Source organism: Cygnus atratus, chromosome 1 (genome assembly GCF_013377495.2).
Source record: "Cygnus atratus isolate AKBS03 ecotype Queensland, Australia chromosome 1, CAtr_DNAZoo_HiC_assembly, whole genome shotgun sequence".
Lineage (NCBI taxonomy): Eukaryota > Metazoa > Chordata > Aves > Anseriformes > Anatidae > Cygnus > Cygnus atratus.
The window spans coordinates 151,196,151-151,212,354 of record NC_066362.1 but is presented as its reverse complement, the minus strand read 5'-3'; the positions used below and the strand labels follow the sequence as shown (position 1 = coordinate 151,212,354).

The following is a 16,204-nucleotide window of genomic DNA, read 5'->3' as shown; positions in this document are numbered from 1 at the left end:
GTAATATTTAGAGATTGCCTCTAAAATTTTGGGAATGTTCTCCTGAATGGACAAATCAACACATTCCTAAACCTCTCTTCCACAGCAACCTGCGTAAGAGCAGTCACTTGCAGCCCCTTTTTATTGCTGCTTTCTCTTGTCAGTGGCAGCAGCAGGAGGTATGATTGCAGTTAGCATGCACACTGTCAGTAGCCTGATGTCCTCAACAAAGACAGAGTTTAATTAAGTTGTCTTCTCTTCTCCCTCTAATAGTGGCTACAAAAACTGTTTTGTCATCAAGTCTTGACAGGTTGAGTACAGCTTTTGCTTTAGAACAATTATGACATTTGATGTTTTAAATTAAAAATCTTTTCTGTACACAAACAGAATATTTTTATCATCTCCTCTTCCCTCACCTCTCCTCCTAAGGCTGCCAGGACAGACCTCTTCAGAAATTTTATAGATTTAAAATAAACAAGGTTATAAACTCATTAGAAACGTTACGGCATTTACCTTTCATTTCAGACATAGATGAACTTACAATGCTACAAAACAATGGCAGGTATGCCCATTGTATTTTAACACCATGAAAAATCAATCCCTTAGAATACACTGAAGTTTTAATTTTACATGAAACTCCTTGTCTTGCTTTTGGTGCAAAAGTTTAAGTCTTAAAACTAAAGTTATATTTTAAAATTTATTTTTATTTTTTACCAGAGGGCTTTTTGTTGGTTTTGTTCTTTTTGTTTGTTTGTTTTGTTTGTTTGTTTCATCCTGGCGTAATTTACCTACTCCCTCTCTTGTGTAAATAACCTCCGTATATTTGAGCTGGCAGACAAATGCTTAATGGTGGCTTAATCTCATTCTTATGGAGAATAACCTGCACTAACCAGTTAATTACCAGTCTGCCACAAGTTCCTCAATGAGTCACATGAAAATGTATTTAGAGTATTTAGCAGTATTTAGAGGTAAATTGTGCTCATATAGCATAGCATAAAACTCATATTAACGACTGGTAGCTCCATGTCCTTCACATTTTACTTGCACTTTATTATTTGTATTTCCCTCCTGCAGTTTTTACTTTTGGATAGTTAAGTACTAAAAATACCACTCATGCTGGTCCAGAATAAACCAGCCACCTTTTTCGGCTCTCTGATGCTCCAATAGTCACTGTGACTTGCCTATCTTTTTTTTCTTTTTTTTTTTTTTCTCTCTGACACAGTCTGCATTTGTTAAGAATCTTCTCTCGCCTGTTAAACTTGATTTGAAATATCAAAAACATTTCTAAGCTGTTTTAGGATTAAAAACAAACAAAGAAAACCACAACCATTAATAACCTGTTTTAGGACTAAAACAACAACAACAAACAACCAAACAACAACAACAACCAATGAAACAAAGCAACGCACAGGTTTCTTGGGAAGTTGTGAAGCACAGAACCCACCTGAAGCACAGACCTGTCTCACCCACTCCACACCCACCTACCAGCTAGTACTCAAGGCCCAGGATGTTTAAAAGGCCACTGCTTGTCCCCTTCTCACAAAAGAATTCTGACAGTACTGTTGTGTGGAGTTTTGGACTGGGATTTCTGCAGTCTCTCCTGCTGAAACCATTCTATTTCATATAGTAAATTAACTGCCCACCACAGGAGGCATTAGAGTCTACGTGCTAGATCATAGCTGAAGGCAGCCTCTAGCCCTTCATTGACATCTATGCATAAACTCCTTAATGTTTCATGTTAATGTATGAAGATCATATAAAATTTTAAAATGTGTCAGTACTACTCAGTAATTTAGAAACATTTTCCAACAGGTAATTCAGCTACAGAAGGAGGGACCAAATCCGATGTAAAATAATGCTTCCTTATTTTTAGATTCTCATTTGAACTATCCCTGTCCCTGTTGAAACACTTTTCCCAATTTCAAAAAGTTGTCTTTTCAAGCATACTGTTGATATTTTAATTCCAGCAGCACTGAGGAGCAGAGGTACAGTCAATACAGAGAACTACATCATACCCTTTTCTTCTTGTTTTTGGTGCAAAACCTGCTGTTTCCCAGCACATAGAAAAGCAGGATCTTTTGATCCTTACACAATCACAAAAGACGGCGTCTTCAAACAAGTATCCAGCCAATGAAGAGTTCAAGATGCAAAATTTATTTTGTCCTTCATTTAACAAAGATAAAAACTTAAATGCTCATCTAAAACCCCCATGTTCCTTCATCCTGAATATTAAACTCAACTGTTTGTGATACAGCTCTTGCATTCAAAAGCCTTACACACTCCCAACTTCTTTATAATTGCAACTGTCCTGTCAGTCTGGTCTCTATGTGTTTCCAATGTTTTGATCTTTTGTTTGTTTGTTAGTTTTGTTTTGTTTTACTTTCCATCTCTGATTCTAGTGTTAATGATTTCAATATCTCATAATACACACCAGCCAACTAAAGCTTAATTAAAATCTTTAAAGAAAAATGTCTTTTAAAGAAAATTTTTGCTCTGTTCAGAACGGAAAGGAAAAGGATATAATGTGAACTCAGAAAACCAATAGCCTCCATTATTCCCTGTTCCCATAAGTAATAATAGTACTTATTCTGAAATGCTGTGGCTTTGTTACTTCTCTGTGCTCACTTATTTTTCTGTCCTCTCAATGATTGCAGAGCACTCAACTTTGGTGTTTATTTTTAACTCTACTTTTTGTCCATTCATGCCTAACATCACAAACCCATCTCTCACAGAGCCTCGCACTGAGAACATATTTAAGAGGGACACAAAGTCCTGTCTGTCTGCACTGTCATTGTCATCAACATTTTCACTGAGTTGATGAAATTTCTTGGTAAACTATGAAAGCATGTTGGAGTTCTGCAAAATGATTGCTTTTCTTGAAGGCATAGCACTGTACCATTTGTGCTGCTGTCTTTGCCTTTGTATTGGGAATGTCTTTATGTTAACTGCAAAATCGGGTCTCTTCCACCTGTGTGCACAGACGTTTTGTCTCTAGGACTTACAATACATTTCTAACTACATGAAATTTGTTTCTTGCCATGTGGTTTTACATGAGCAAATGTGATTGTCAATAGACCTACAGCAACTTGACTCCTTGCTGGGATAATTTTCATCTGTTCAAATTCACAAGGTGATCAGATTTAATAGACTCATCTATAGCATAATTATTAACAGTCTCATTTACCAGCCATTTTACTTTTTGCAGGATGGGAAGGGAAGAGGTTTACGTTGTTAAGAGAACACACGGTTTCCAAATAAACATTTTAGACAGATCATGTTTAATTTTAGTAACTTTATTTAATAATTTGCATTTATCTTCCTACTTGACTATATTGTACATTTCCAATATTTTTGATCTTGCAACATATGATTTTATTTCTGCCTAAATACTGTCTTCTAGTGTTGATCCGTGTTTCTTCTATTACACTAAAATTCAAAGGCCTCTAATTTCTCATTATCTAAAATACCTGATGATATGTTACTCAGTTAACACTAATAACATTTAAATGGATTTAACTGTTACCTAACAGGCATCACCTTCCACTGACACCAAAAATTATCTTTGCACAGCTATACTCATGCTCTCAAAGTTCACTTTGAAATGGTAATAAAATTCTATTGTCTATTTTACACCAGCTTTGTTATTGTAATTTTTATTTAACCTTTTAATTTTAGATAAGACAAAATATATCATGTTTTATGAATCATCTTGTCTTTGGAAAAGCATTTTCTACTATTTCGTTTAGGATGCATTTTTATAGTTGAACATCTTAGTTCTACCTAGTATTTTCTTCTTTCTAACTTCTGACAATAAAACATCATACAAAATATTGCTCAACGTTCCTCTTGAAAACAAAAACATTAAACAATGGATACTGGGTTTAAGTAATTTTTGTGTCCTCATTTTTCCAATGGGCTCCACTTTGGTAAACCTCCCAAAAAAGGCCCCATGAAAAAACAAACTTTATTTTAGTCACAATCAAAAAATATCAAGGCACCACAATGTGACAGATTCTATTACCATTTAATTTATGTATAAAAGTTGACTAGTGTGTTGCACTTTGAATCAGTGCATAAGTGGATTTTAAGAATAAGATTTTTCTGAAGATGTCAGTAACCATTGTAAGCACAATAGGATGGACATGAATGATCTTTTCAGCTTTAACTAAATATATGTCAGACAGCACCTAACTTGCCAAAGAATGAATATGATTCTCCCTTTCCTAAATATTTCATATTTTTAGAATGAACTGTTTAAACATCACATTTATTTTTACAGTCTTGATTATTGGTCTCCTTGCATGCTGCATCACAAAGCAATGAAATATTTGAAATCAGTCCGTATTTCTTTGACAAACTGACTTATAGTTAAATTTGGAAAGGACTTAAATAATCTATTGAAAAAGTATTCCGAATTATCATGGCAATGCTCAATGAAAAGAGGATAGCTTGATAATTTGCAGTGCTAAGTATTACATTCTGAACAACATTCCATTTTCTATTGTTACATAGAGGAAGCTTCTTCAATAATACCAAGTGGCAGGGGTCCTTAACTTGTTATTAACTTCATTTAATTCTTGCCAGAATACACAAAAACACATAAAATGAAGCAGTATATTCCCTCTGCTTAGATATGTAATAATATTACTTCTGAATTGTGCACCTCAAGAACAGACTGTATTCTACTTACTTTTAGTTTCTTGCCAATAGCATAAAATATTGAAAGAAGGCACATTACTTCTGAGAAATTTTACATTTTTTTTCTACTGACTAGCCTAAAAAGTGCAGGCAAACAGATAAATCACACTGCCAATAAATGGCACAAAAGAGATTTTATCTGGTTACAAAGCAATAGCTAGGATTTGCAATGTATGTCACAGACTCATTGCAGAGCAAAGAGCCTCAATTTTCTTTGGTAACTGAACAACATATAAGGCTTTCCAGGTTTCAAATGTAGCAGTTTCCCAGTATCCTTTAGTGCAGCATTCTCAGTTTCTACTGCCACCACCACAAACAGATGCATTACAACACTTTATAAAATTATAAAAAAATCACAAGTTTTTATTTCCATTTTAGTTGGGTTGAGTGGACTGAGCTTACGTTAGTGCAGATTTAAAGACACCCATCAGAAAGCCAACATCAATACAACTCTGTGTTCTTTTTCATCTAAGTTGACAGTTCAGTACACAAATGTAAACTTCTGGTTAATAAAACAATTAAAGCATTAACTTGTGACCAAATGCAAACAAACCTGTTTAATACTTGAAAAGAAAATCACTCAAAAGGAGATGAAGAATTACCAAGGAATTTGATAAATTAGTTAAGTTTTAATTTAGTGTTTAACAATGTACAAACCACAGGGATTAGTTATTTACATCTGACAGAATTTACTATAAAAAAATATTGATCAGTAAACTGACTATGAAATTTCAAACAAAAAGTTAAAATTTTCCTTCGTTGAACATGTTTTTTTGTTTGTTTGTTATTTAATTGTTATGCTTTAACATAAATCCTCAGTGCCAAACCACATAATTCACCAACATTATCTGAAGATATTTGTCTACAAAGTAATAAAATACCAGCAAAACGTGAACTGTTAAATGCAAACTACATTTTAGTTCTCTTCATGAACAAGTAATATTACTGGAGATATAAATAGGACTCCAAAGATATGAAGTCAGGGTGAAAAGATAATTGATTATCCAATGTGAAATGGATAATACCATTGTGAAAGGGGAACAAATGCATTTCTATACTTGTTATTGGCTAGAAACTTTCTTTATTGTTTAAAATATTGTATAAAGTAAGCTTACACAGGTCCTACAAGGCAAGCTGAAGTTTGCACTGTAAATATTAATAAAATACGTTAAATATTTAGGAAAAAAATATTTGTGTAGGAAAGCATGAATACTCTGGAATTAATTCACACAAAAACTCTATGAAAGAATTTTAATATCATTATACATACAGTACAATTAATAATTATTTAGTATTTTTAAAACATTCCCTTGTTCTTTCACAAAGTGTTGCTATTTTCAGTTTATCTTTGAAGCCTCTAAAAGCAAGAAACCTTTAATATTCAAGAAATGTCATGAGTTATAGGAAACAGAACTCCTTGAACCAGAAAATAGCAAGTTATACTAAGTATTTCAGTTCTTTACTTTTTGCAGTGTAACTAAGAGTTATCTTGGACTTTTAATTAACAAGGGAGCTGCTGAAGAAATAGTAGACATTTTCCTATATATTTCCTATACTTTATTCTATGCACAAGCGCTTTTACAGTTGTGATAATGCAGTGAGATAGAAAGACAAAAAGGAAAGAAATACATTGCTGTTTTGGTTTTCTGAGATTAAGTTTTCCCCAAAACCTCCCTGTGAGAAAGACAAGAATCCTGGTTAGCCTACAGACTGAAAGACCTCTATGGTATTAAACACAATTGGTAGTTTTAAGAGAAACAGCTTGGAAAACTGATCTTCAGCTAGTGAGACAAGGAAATAATCCACTGTACTTTAAGAACATAGCCTATTCCATTTCTACTTCAGCATTACAGATTTACTTCTTCTATAATCAGCATTACGAAACAGTGTCTCTTTACTGGAGGTAATTCCTGATTGTTTTTTCTGAGTTCAAGATTAACTTGGGCCATGACTTCAAGGATTTTTTGTTGTTTGTTTGTTTGTTTATTTGTTTTGTCTTCCCCCATCTGTGCTACCATGAAAGTTAGCAACATACAGAAAGAAAAGATACTCTTATGAAATTGAATGACTCCAGGAGCTTGGCTTTAAGGAAATCAGTAAATTTTGACATTGATACGGGACAGATCATAGAAAACTGCTGTAGGCTGTCACTCATCAAGCCCTTTTTTGAGGGATATTGGCACAAACATTGTCACCTTGCTTCTCCTGAACTACTTTTGCTCCAAGCCTCACTTTAGCAAGAACAAAATCAATACAAGCGGCAAACTCCTTTGATGCCAGATGATGCTCCTAGAGAAAAACAATCAAGCATTTGTCCCACCATGATTACTCTGGTTCTCTGGCTACTTCCGTAAGATTTAGGTACTAACCAGAAAATAAGAAGAACTATACTTGTAACATCTACTGGAAAATGAGCAGATACAGTTCAGGTCAAATAGATTGTTCACTAACAAGTAGTAAATCCTCTGATTCTAAGTATTTTGATGATATAGTGGAGACAGACAGTAGAGACTACACCAGATCCTCATGAGCTCCATGAACTAGAAATGGTACCTGTTGTTCACCTCCGAAAAAGGAAACCATTCTGCAGATTCTCAAAAGACTGCAAAGGTCTGTTGGGTTTTGGAAGAACTCAGAGCTGGTTAACATTTTGATGGATACTCCAAAATACCTCAAAAACCATTGAAAGGGTTTTCAGTTTCTAAAACTGATTCTCTAAAACTGATCTCTAAAGTTGATTAGAACATGCACCAGAAAAAAAAATAGTTTTTGAATACATAACCTGAGAGTAAAATAAAAAAAAACTAAGGGCTCTAAAACAAATCTCCCATCCTGTGTAGTGCATTCTTGCTGTGACCTCATAACCTGTTTTTAATCTTCCTTTGCTTCCAGTCCAGCTCATCTACTACTTGTACCTTTCTTAAGTCTATCAAGTACCTGTACAGGCTCACCTTGCCCTGTTTCTTACATCCTGTCTTTCACTTCCTACCTGCTGTATTCAGCAATCCAGCATCTTCTCCCACCTGTGTATCTCCGGATGTGCTAAGCAGTCAGGAGGACAAAAGACCAGCCTCCTTCCTGTTGCCCAACCAAATCTTAACCTTAATAACAAAACGTGATTGTAAACTCAAGCAAATAAACAAATATGCCATCATTCACATACATCTTCCTTCAGAAATTTATAGAAACAGTAAGATTATCTTTAGGCTAACAATATATTTAACCAGAGGTACAAACTTCACCTTGTAATTACCAGGGAAATAACACACACTGTAATTTCTGGATGTATACACACAAACAAAGCAACCAGCAACTTATCGATACATTTTGTAGAGCAGTGACTCAGAATGAAGACGCATGGCAGTTCCAAATATATATATTCTTCTAAGATGTGTAATATACAACTGGCAAAAACAAAAACAAAACTAAAACATATTCCTCAAGTCTTCTGAGCCACAATACTTCCATGAAGATGGTTCCCCCTTCACTGTCTTCTTGGTCAAACCTAGTTATACTAGCATCATTAACTGTCAAGGTTGACGTCAACTCTCTTAATTATGGATGACCAATTACATGTAGGAAGGTACTAAACAAAGCAAATTCCATGACTTGTAGTCGGTGTCTTCCAAAGACAAAACAAGTGAGAATCCTCTGCTCAGGTATGGGTGTCTGAGCTATTTATCCTGAACTCCATTATAGTGGTAGGGAGAAATGGGCAGCTCAAGGCATGTTTTCCCTCATTTCTAAAGGAAAGGTCAAAAATGCATCAAATTAATTAAATGCAGGAGAGCCTACTTGTCTACCCAAAATCAGGTATTAAGCAGTATTTAGCCCTGTTCATCCCCTAGAGACACTGAAGTTCTCAAGTCTTTGGATGAGCCTTCCCTCCCTAGGACAACTCCAGTCCCAGACTATTCTCTTTGAACTGGACTTATGGTATAACCCAAATAGACCTTCTCAGATTCTTATTTTGTGTCAGGAGACCCACCTACACTATAAAAATGCTACCATATGGGCACAATTAAATTTAGTTTGCTTAGCACCCTAATCTGGCAGCTGTTGATGTTTCTCACTACAGCGTTTCCATTCCACTCTTTTCTTAGAAGCTTGTCCTGTAAACTCCCTTACAGAACACATATATTCAACTAGCATGTTTTAAACAGAAATGAAGAACAATTTTATTCTCTCAACTCATTTATTTGTACTGCAGCAATACCCTGTTAATTCCAGCAAAGTCTGAGATGCTACTGTGCCGGACAGTACTCAGAAGGGTGAACAGGTATGCTTAGAAAGAAAAAATTAGACTCTTTTCTGAATATTAATATTAAACTATCTTTAAATCTCTTATGCGTCCTGAACATTTGTTATACTGACAACTTAAATGTTATTTGAAACTGAAAGATTAGAGATTGAAAAGCAGGAAATCCAACCCCAGGATTTCCACTGCAACTTCTGTCCATGCCTGGTGACATTCCAATGATAGCACCAGTATTGGTGGATATCACTGAGCAGCTGTAACAACTGGTGCAAATTTGACACTGTAAGGATGTCTTAATGACAGCCTTCAACTGAATGTTTCCCTCAGCTTTCTTTAGTTACACATCTGGCACCAAAGCTTTCCAACGTGAGAGCAAGGCTTGCTGTTCCTCACTGGGAGCCCAGTGCAGGGCAGGCAGCCCCAAGCCCTACCAGCAGCACTGAGCATGGCTGACACCCCCTCAGCTGCAGTCTCATCAGCACACTAATGCACTGGCACACTAACTTCAAAACCCCACGCAGACACAGTGTGGTGTAAAAAATCCCTGCCTGCCATATTTTCATTTTCTAACATTCATACTCACTTAGACAGTTTGATGAGGTGCCTGGGGGTTATTCCATTGTACCTTAACTACAGATGCTGCTGGTGCTTCATGTATAATACTGCAGGTGAAACCCAATAAAGTTTAGTATCACACTACATCTCGTCTGTGTATTTACATGCACCTCATCAACAATATAGCATAGCATGAAATACCCAACACTTCTACTTTTTATTATGATGTAAAATAAAACTTTTCCTCCTCCTCAGTGTAGTCAGAAAAAAATAACAGAAAGGATATCTCTAATTCAGAAAACTGTCTAAAAAATATCTGCTTCCTCTCCAACAAAGCTTACATGGTATATGAAATTTTTGTTTTGTTTTTCAGAGGCCTTCAAGGTAGTTCTCTATTTTTATACACAAATAATAGCAGAAATCTCTGTCATAAACCTTGTTCAAATTTAACACACAAGACAAATTCCATTTTCTACACACAGACAGGAAGGGCATATATGAGCCTTAATTATGCTTTATTAAGTTCTTCATTAAAATCCATGTAAGTGTCTCTGTCAAGCAGGCTACACTTGATTTTTCTAAGAAATTATTTTTAGCTGTGTGCAGTGCATGGATTTACCAGAGAAGGAAGAGCAGGAAAGCGGAAAGAGAAGTTAAAAGCTCTCATCACCCTGACTAATATGCTGTCATGCTTCTGGTGACACGATGGTAGCAGCCAGTCCCTGGTGCAGCAAGCACCCTCCCTTCTTTCTCCACTCCCCATCTGCTTTCACACCGCAGCTGTGGAGTGCTACAGAACTTACAGAAGGTTTTTGTAGTGCATTTTTCTGTGGACAAACCAGAATTCTGCCACTTTGTAATCAAAGCATCACTTCAGCTGTTTCTGCAGAACATAGCAACACAGCAAAGGAAGTGCAGAACATTGGAAAGCAGCTGAGCAATGACTTTGATTTCAAAATAAAGCCTGAAGATTGGGGCCATTCCCTATCTAAAGTAAGCATATAGCCTTTGCCCACTGTATTACCAAAACAACAGTTTATTATTATTATTATTTTTATTGTCCCTTCCCTTCCCTTCCCTTCCCTTCCCTTCCCTTCCCTTCCCTTCCCGTCCCGTCCCTTCCCGTCCCTTCCCGTCCCTTCCCGTCCCTTCCCCTCCCCCTTCCCCTTCCCCTTCCCTTTCCCTTTCCCTTTCCCTTTCCCTCTCCTCTTCCTCTCCCCCTTCCCTTTCCCCTACCCCTTCCCCTTTTCCTTTTTAAAGTTACTTCCTCCTGATAACAACAAAGTAGAGAATTAGTAGCAACTCCTGACACACAGCTCAGAAACTATTTACACCATATGACCAGAAAATTTTTACACCACATGAATTTAGGTTTCGATGATGAGTGCATTGACTCACTCTCTGAAAAGTCATAAACTATTCAGAGAACCCAATGCTAAACACAGAAGTCTAAAGTTAGATGACGTGAGTAAGGGAACAGTGGTGTTACCCACTGTATTTGCAACAGGAAAAGGACTTGTATCTGAGACTTCAAATCACCAGAAACTGACTGAAATAGGACAACTAGCCATTGTTATTAAAACAAAGAGCCACATGTTGTGTTTTTTTTCCCTGAAATTAAAGAGAAAAAAAAATGATATAAAAAGCAATAAAGAACAAAGTAAAAGCTTTTCCATTCATCTCTATTAGACCAAAATGAAAAATGCTGTATAACGTCTCCAGTATAAAACAAAACAAAACAAAATAACAAAACAAACAAACAAAAAACAAACAAACATGGGTCACACCAAAAGAAACAAACAAAAAATCAGAAAAAAATCAGTAAGTCAAAGAATTTATATTATTTAATTTCACAACATACTAAATATTTAATTCAAAGAGCAAATATTTAATTTTAAAGTTGTGTAATATTTTTTTTTAATTTAAATTGTCTGACAATCTGAAGTAAAGAGTTACTTCAAAACTGAAAAAATTAGAAAAATTGGAAATGTCTACTTGAAAATAAAAACCTTACTCCAGAATGCTTCTAGGTTCTCTTCTTTGTCCTACAATGAACAACATGGTTGAACTAGTTTGTCTTTGAAGTCTTTTGTTGATATAAGTTCTGCATTTTAGAATCAGGAAGCTTGCAAAGAAATGTATCTTTAAAAACAGCCTAGTCCTACCTATCCCATCTAACATGAAGAAACACGAAAATCCTTACCACCTGAGCTAATGAGATTTTGGCTTCTGGTTTCATCTACCAGAGCAGTTCTAATATATGTAAAATTATCTAAAACCTAGAGAACTTGTCATAGTGATATGCCCTATTCTAAAATATAGATACATCATGGAAGCTACTGCAAGACTCAAATTCTCTTAAGAGCAGAATCTACATCCTTCCCATTCAGAAAGTGTCATGTACTCATGAACTCATGCACAGTAAGTGCCCTCTATTGAAACTCCTTAGCTGCTTCCTGAAATCTCTGGAAGTCCAGCTCTAATGAAAAGAAAAAACAAAGTTAGTTTTTGATTTCTTGTCAAAATTGCAGCATAAGTTGCCTTTGCATTTCCAGTTTGCATTTCTTTTATTATTACAACATGACTAGTTTTGAGTATTTTTACATAAATATTTTAAAGACCATACAATTATTCATTGAAATTATTATTTCTTTATGCTGGGACTCCGGCAGCATGAAGAAAGTGAGGACTGCCCTGTTCACTAAGCCCAGATGTCAGGATGTGGCAGATGTTCCTGTTCACCAAGCTCAGATGTCTTGGTCAGGAGAGGAATGGATCTGGATCCACTTTGCAGGGGACTGGACTAATCCAAAGCATGTTCTGGAGGAGAATGAGCACTGGCCTGATATTGCAATCACAGTAAAAATGCCCAGCTGCCAGCAGATTCCCAGGCAGATCCTAAACACAGGAGATCAGCATCACCCTCACTTGATAGACAGTAAAGCACGAAGAGGATGGATGTGTTTTCCAAAGCAGCAATGAAAATGAGGTTTTCCGCATTTTAGTTAAGGATGTAGAAGCCACCAGGTACCCCACCAGGTTGTAAAAAAGGATGTGCAATGACTAGAAAAGACACAATTAACAACTGGATATACAGAAACCACTGTTTATAAGCATGTCAGAGGCCAGTTACTACCCTGATTTCCCACTAAATTGGATGTGTTTATTTGTATAATATAACAGCGTTAATCCCAGTGTAAAAGCAGGTGGAAGGTTTTTAATAGAGCAATTTAAAGTGTGGGAGTGAAAGCAAGGGGAAAGACTTGCCACTGTTAATAAAATAAATGGATGTCAGCAAAAATAAACATCACTTATCAGAAGCCTTCTATCTGTGTAGCAGAATGACAGCTTATAAAATCTTTTCCCAGTGCTTTAATATCTAGTGATGAATGCAACTGGAAAGACAATAAAAGACACCCTTGTCAACAGTTTCCAGACAATTCCAAATAAAATAAACTAATTTAAAATTATATTTTGGACAATTCATACTAACTACTGGATATATGTAGTTTGGAATAAATAATTTATAAATGAAATTATCCCCTTCAAAACCTCGCGAAGTATTTTAATGGCAGTGTTTGACTATTTTTAATAGATCTAAAACTTCTCTGAAAAACCTGACATTTAACGCTGGACTAAATTGGAAATCAGTATGAAGATTACCTTATATAGTGTTGGGATACCAGTAAAAGTCTTAAATGTTGAAGTTCTCAAAATCTCTTAAATAACTAAATATCAGTAACTGCTTCAAGTTTCTTCCACAGAAGTATCTGAACTCCAGATATGTAAAAGATAAATGTTAGTGATATGAGCTAAAATTAAGACAATTTACTTATTCCACCATAAAAGACACCTTTTTCTTTAGAAACCAAGCTTCTCTTTGAGATAAGAATCCTCTTCTTTTTTCTCCTCAGCTTCACAGACCTGGGGACTAGGAAGCTGAGCTGCCACTGCAATGCAAAGAAAGGCTCCCCAACAGTTCAGACTCACACTCTGCCAGGGAGCCTGCTGTCAGTCCAGGAACAGGAGAATGTTTTGAAGACGTAGACAGCTTGGTTTTGGAACCTGTAGTACTTTCAGTGGTCTCAGCTTTCCTCAGGCCCACCATGCAGTTTCTCAGGAACCAGAAGCAACCTTGTAGGTCCAAAGTAAGACTCTGGAATAAGAGTCATTAAGACTTCTAGAGTATGCATCTCCCAAGCTCTCACAGCCTCTCTTCCTCCACAGCCAGTGGAGCCCTCTGCTTCTGGATGTCATCCTAAAAATAAATGTCTCTTTCATTAACTGCATGACAGCCAAAGTATGAATTTTCAAGTTTTGGTCAAGTCTGTCAAGTTCGTCAAGTCTTGATGTCTACACAGTCAGCATTTGCATTCGATCTGATGAATCTCCTTCCGAAAGTCTAAAGAAACTCAACTGATGGGTTGGAAAGCATACTGGAACGTCAATGGAATCCAAATATCCCAGAAAAAGTAGTGTCCTACAGCCACCATCCCTCCATACCACCATACACTCTCTGATAATGTCCTGGCATTGGTAAAAAAAATATCAGTAACCTATTATCTGACTACTACAAAGTATTTTGAAAAAGCTTTACAGCTATCTTGATTTTTTTTTCAAGAGAAACAAAACAAAACAAACAAAACAAAACAAAACAAACAAACAAAAAAGAAAACAAAACTTTCTTAAAGATTAATTAAAAGGAAGAGAAAAACAATACCAGATTTACTCACACAAGAATAACCAGAAGTCTAGCAATCTGTATTTTCACTGGAGGTACAGTTTAAATTCTTTCTGTTCAACAAGCGAACCAATAAGAAAAGGAACTCAAATTTGAAACTTCTATATATTAGGAAAGTGCTCTAACCACAGAGCTGTTTGTTACATCCTGGGATTCAACAAAAAACTCTCCAGCCTCAAGACTCTTTTCCAACAAAAAGTTTTTAACAAAACAATCTTTTTCTGATGGAAATCAGGCATTTGTCCAAGCCGAATGGAAGAGTAAAATAGTTTCAGGTAAAAACAAAACATCAGTCCAACAAACACTATCAGATGGACACAAAAGACTGTAGCTTATCTGTCTCTGAAGAACTTCTGGAGACACTTGAAAATCTTGCTTTACTTGCTTACCCTAAAATATTTGGTTAATTCTCTTCTCCTTCCCTGATGATATACAGTCCTAAAAAAAAAGCAATTATAGTTGCAAGCATAAAGAATAAAACCAAATGCAACTGAATATAGCATAACAGAAGGTCATTTGAACAAGTCGCAAAATTAATTACCCAGGGTTTCTAAAGAGTCTCTTATACATTAGGGCAAAGCTTCACCCCACTTCAAGAGAAATAGAAAATCTCAGATTTTACACACACACAGGTGCACTATTCAATCCTCTCCAGCAAAGGTGAAGCCCACTGATCACTGTACTCACTCCATTATAATTATGTAAAAACATGAAATGGCACAAACCCTTACAAAATTTATGTTCAGTAGAGTTGCTGAAAATAAATCTTTGATAAACGATGCTATTTAATTTATTAAGACATACTCTACTCATTTTGCTAAACCACGTACCATACTTATCTCTGCTTCCTTAAGATGACTGGAATGATGATTGGACATTTGAACGTACCCAGCTCTTGATGTTAAGCCTAGTATGTTGCCATACTTCAACATTCAAAGGTTAGCAAGCTTGTTTATGTTTGATAGTACAAGTTCTCTAAGAATTTATGCTAGATAACCAATGGAATGTATTGAAATCTATCTGAATACTAAGCATGGCTCATTTTAGTATGCATCCAGTAAACTTCAAAATGAAAGTGAACTTAAAGGAAGACATACTTTTGATTCAACTGTAATGTGTAGAAAGACAAGTATTTGCTCAGTTTGTTTTATCCTTTAGAAAAACAAAATTACCTCTGTCTTTTATTGCTTCAGAAAATAATTCTATTCTTCTTTTGAAACTGTGAAATGAGTGACCTTGTATCTGCAAGGTTACTGGAAAAGACATATTCCTTATAATCATTCCTCTAAATCTGCTAGTTCATAGAATTAGTACTAAGGTCATCCTGGCTTCTCAAAAAGAGTACAAGTGTTCCCCAAAATATTATTTTTCCCCTCCAACTCCGCAAAGTACAAAGAATATAACCTTCCTTTTATAATATATGAATTACAGAAAATACATAATGCAGCATACAGCTTTTACTGTCATTCACAACATCTTGTGTAGCCTGCATGACTTCCAAGCCCAGGACTAGCCAGAAAGTCTGCCACCCCAGAGCCATTCTTCCAACGTATTTCACATCATCAACTTGTACTAGCATCTATCCACACTCTGCCAGTTCCCCTCCCTAGGCATATCACATTCTAAGACAGACAGCATGCATCTACTAAGGATCATCAGTAATGAAGTATTGTATGCTTTCTTTATCAGTCAGATATGTTTGAAAATAAGAAATCAGGGAAGAAAAGAAGTCTGGAAATGGAAAGATTGATGAAAAATTAAGGCAACCTATTCCAGGTGATTAGAGAATTTTAGGCAGTGCCATATATCTCACCTTTTGTAAGGTACCACTAAGCTTCCTCTAAATAGCTTAGCAAATTAAACAAAATCAGCAGTGTGGATCACACTGAGGTTGTATTAGAAATTTTTACCAGTTAATTGCTCACTGGTACATTTCAGCAGTAGTGTAGAAAGGAGTCAGGTGCAGGAGTCAT

At 35.8% G+C, this 16,204-nt stretch overlaps 1 protein-coding gene across 13 annotated transcripts in view; it reads right to left on the bottom strand.

The window, feature by feature from the left end:
• The window catches only part of FGF14 (fibroblast growth factor 14), a 410,241-nt gene that overhangs the window by 108,966 nt on the left and 285,071 nt on the right, over positions 1 to 16,204 (bottom strand). The window contains exon 2 of one of the 13 annotated variants that reach the window (XM_035557098.1): positions 13,481 to 13,748. The exons of the other annotated variants lie outside the window; for them this stretch is intronic. Coding sequence (XP_035412991.1) covers positions 13,481 to 13,598 — 118 coding nt within the window. The 5' untranslated portion in view covers positions 13,599 to 13,748. The remainder of the gene's footprint in view (positions 1 to 13,480; positions 13,749 to 16,204) is intronic. 13 annotated transcript variants of the gene reach the window in all.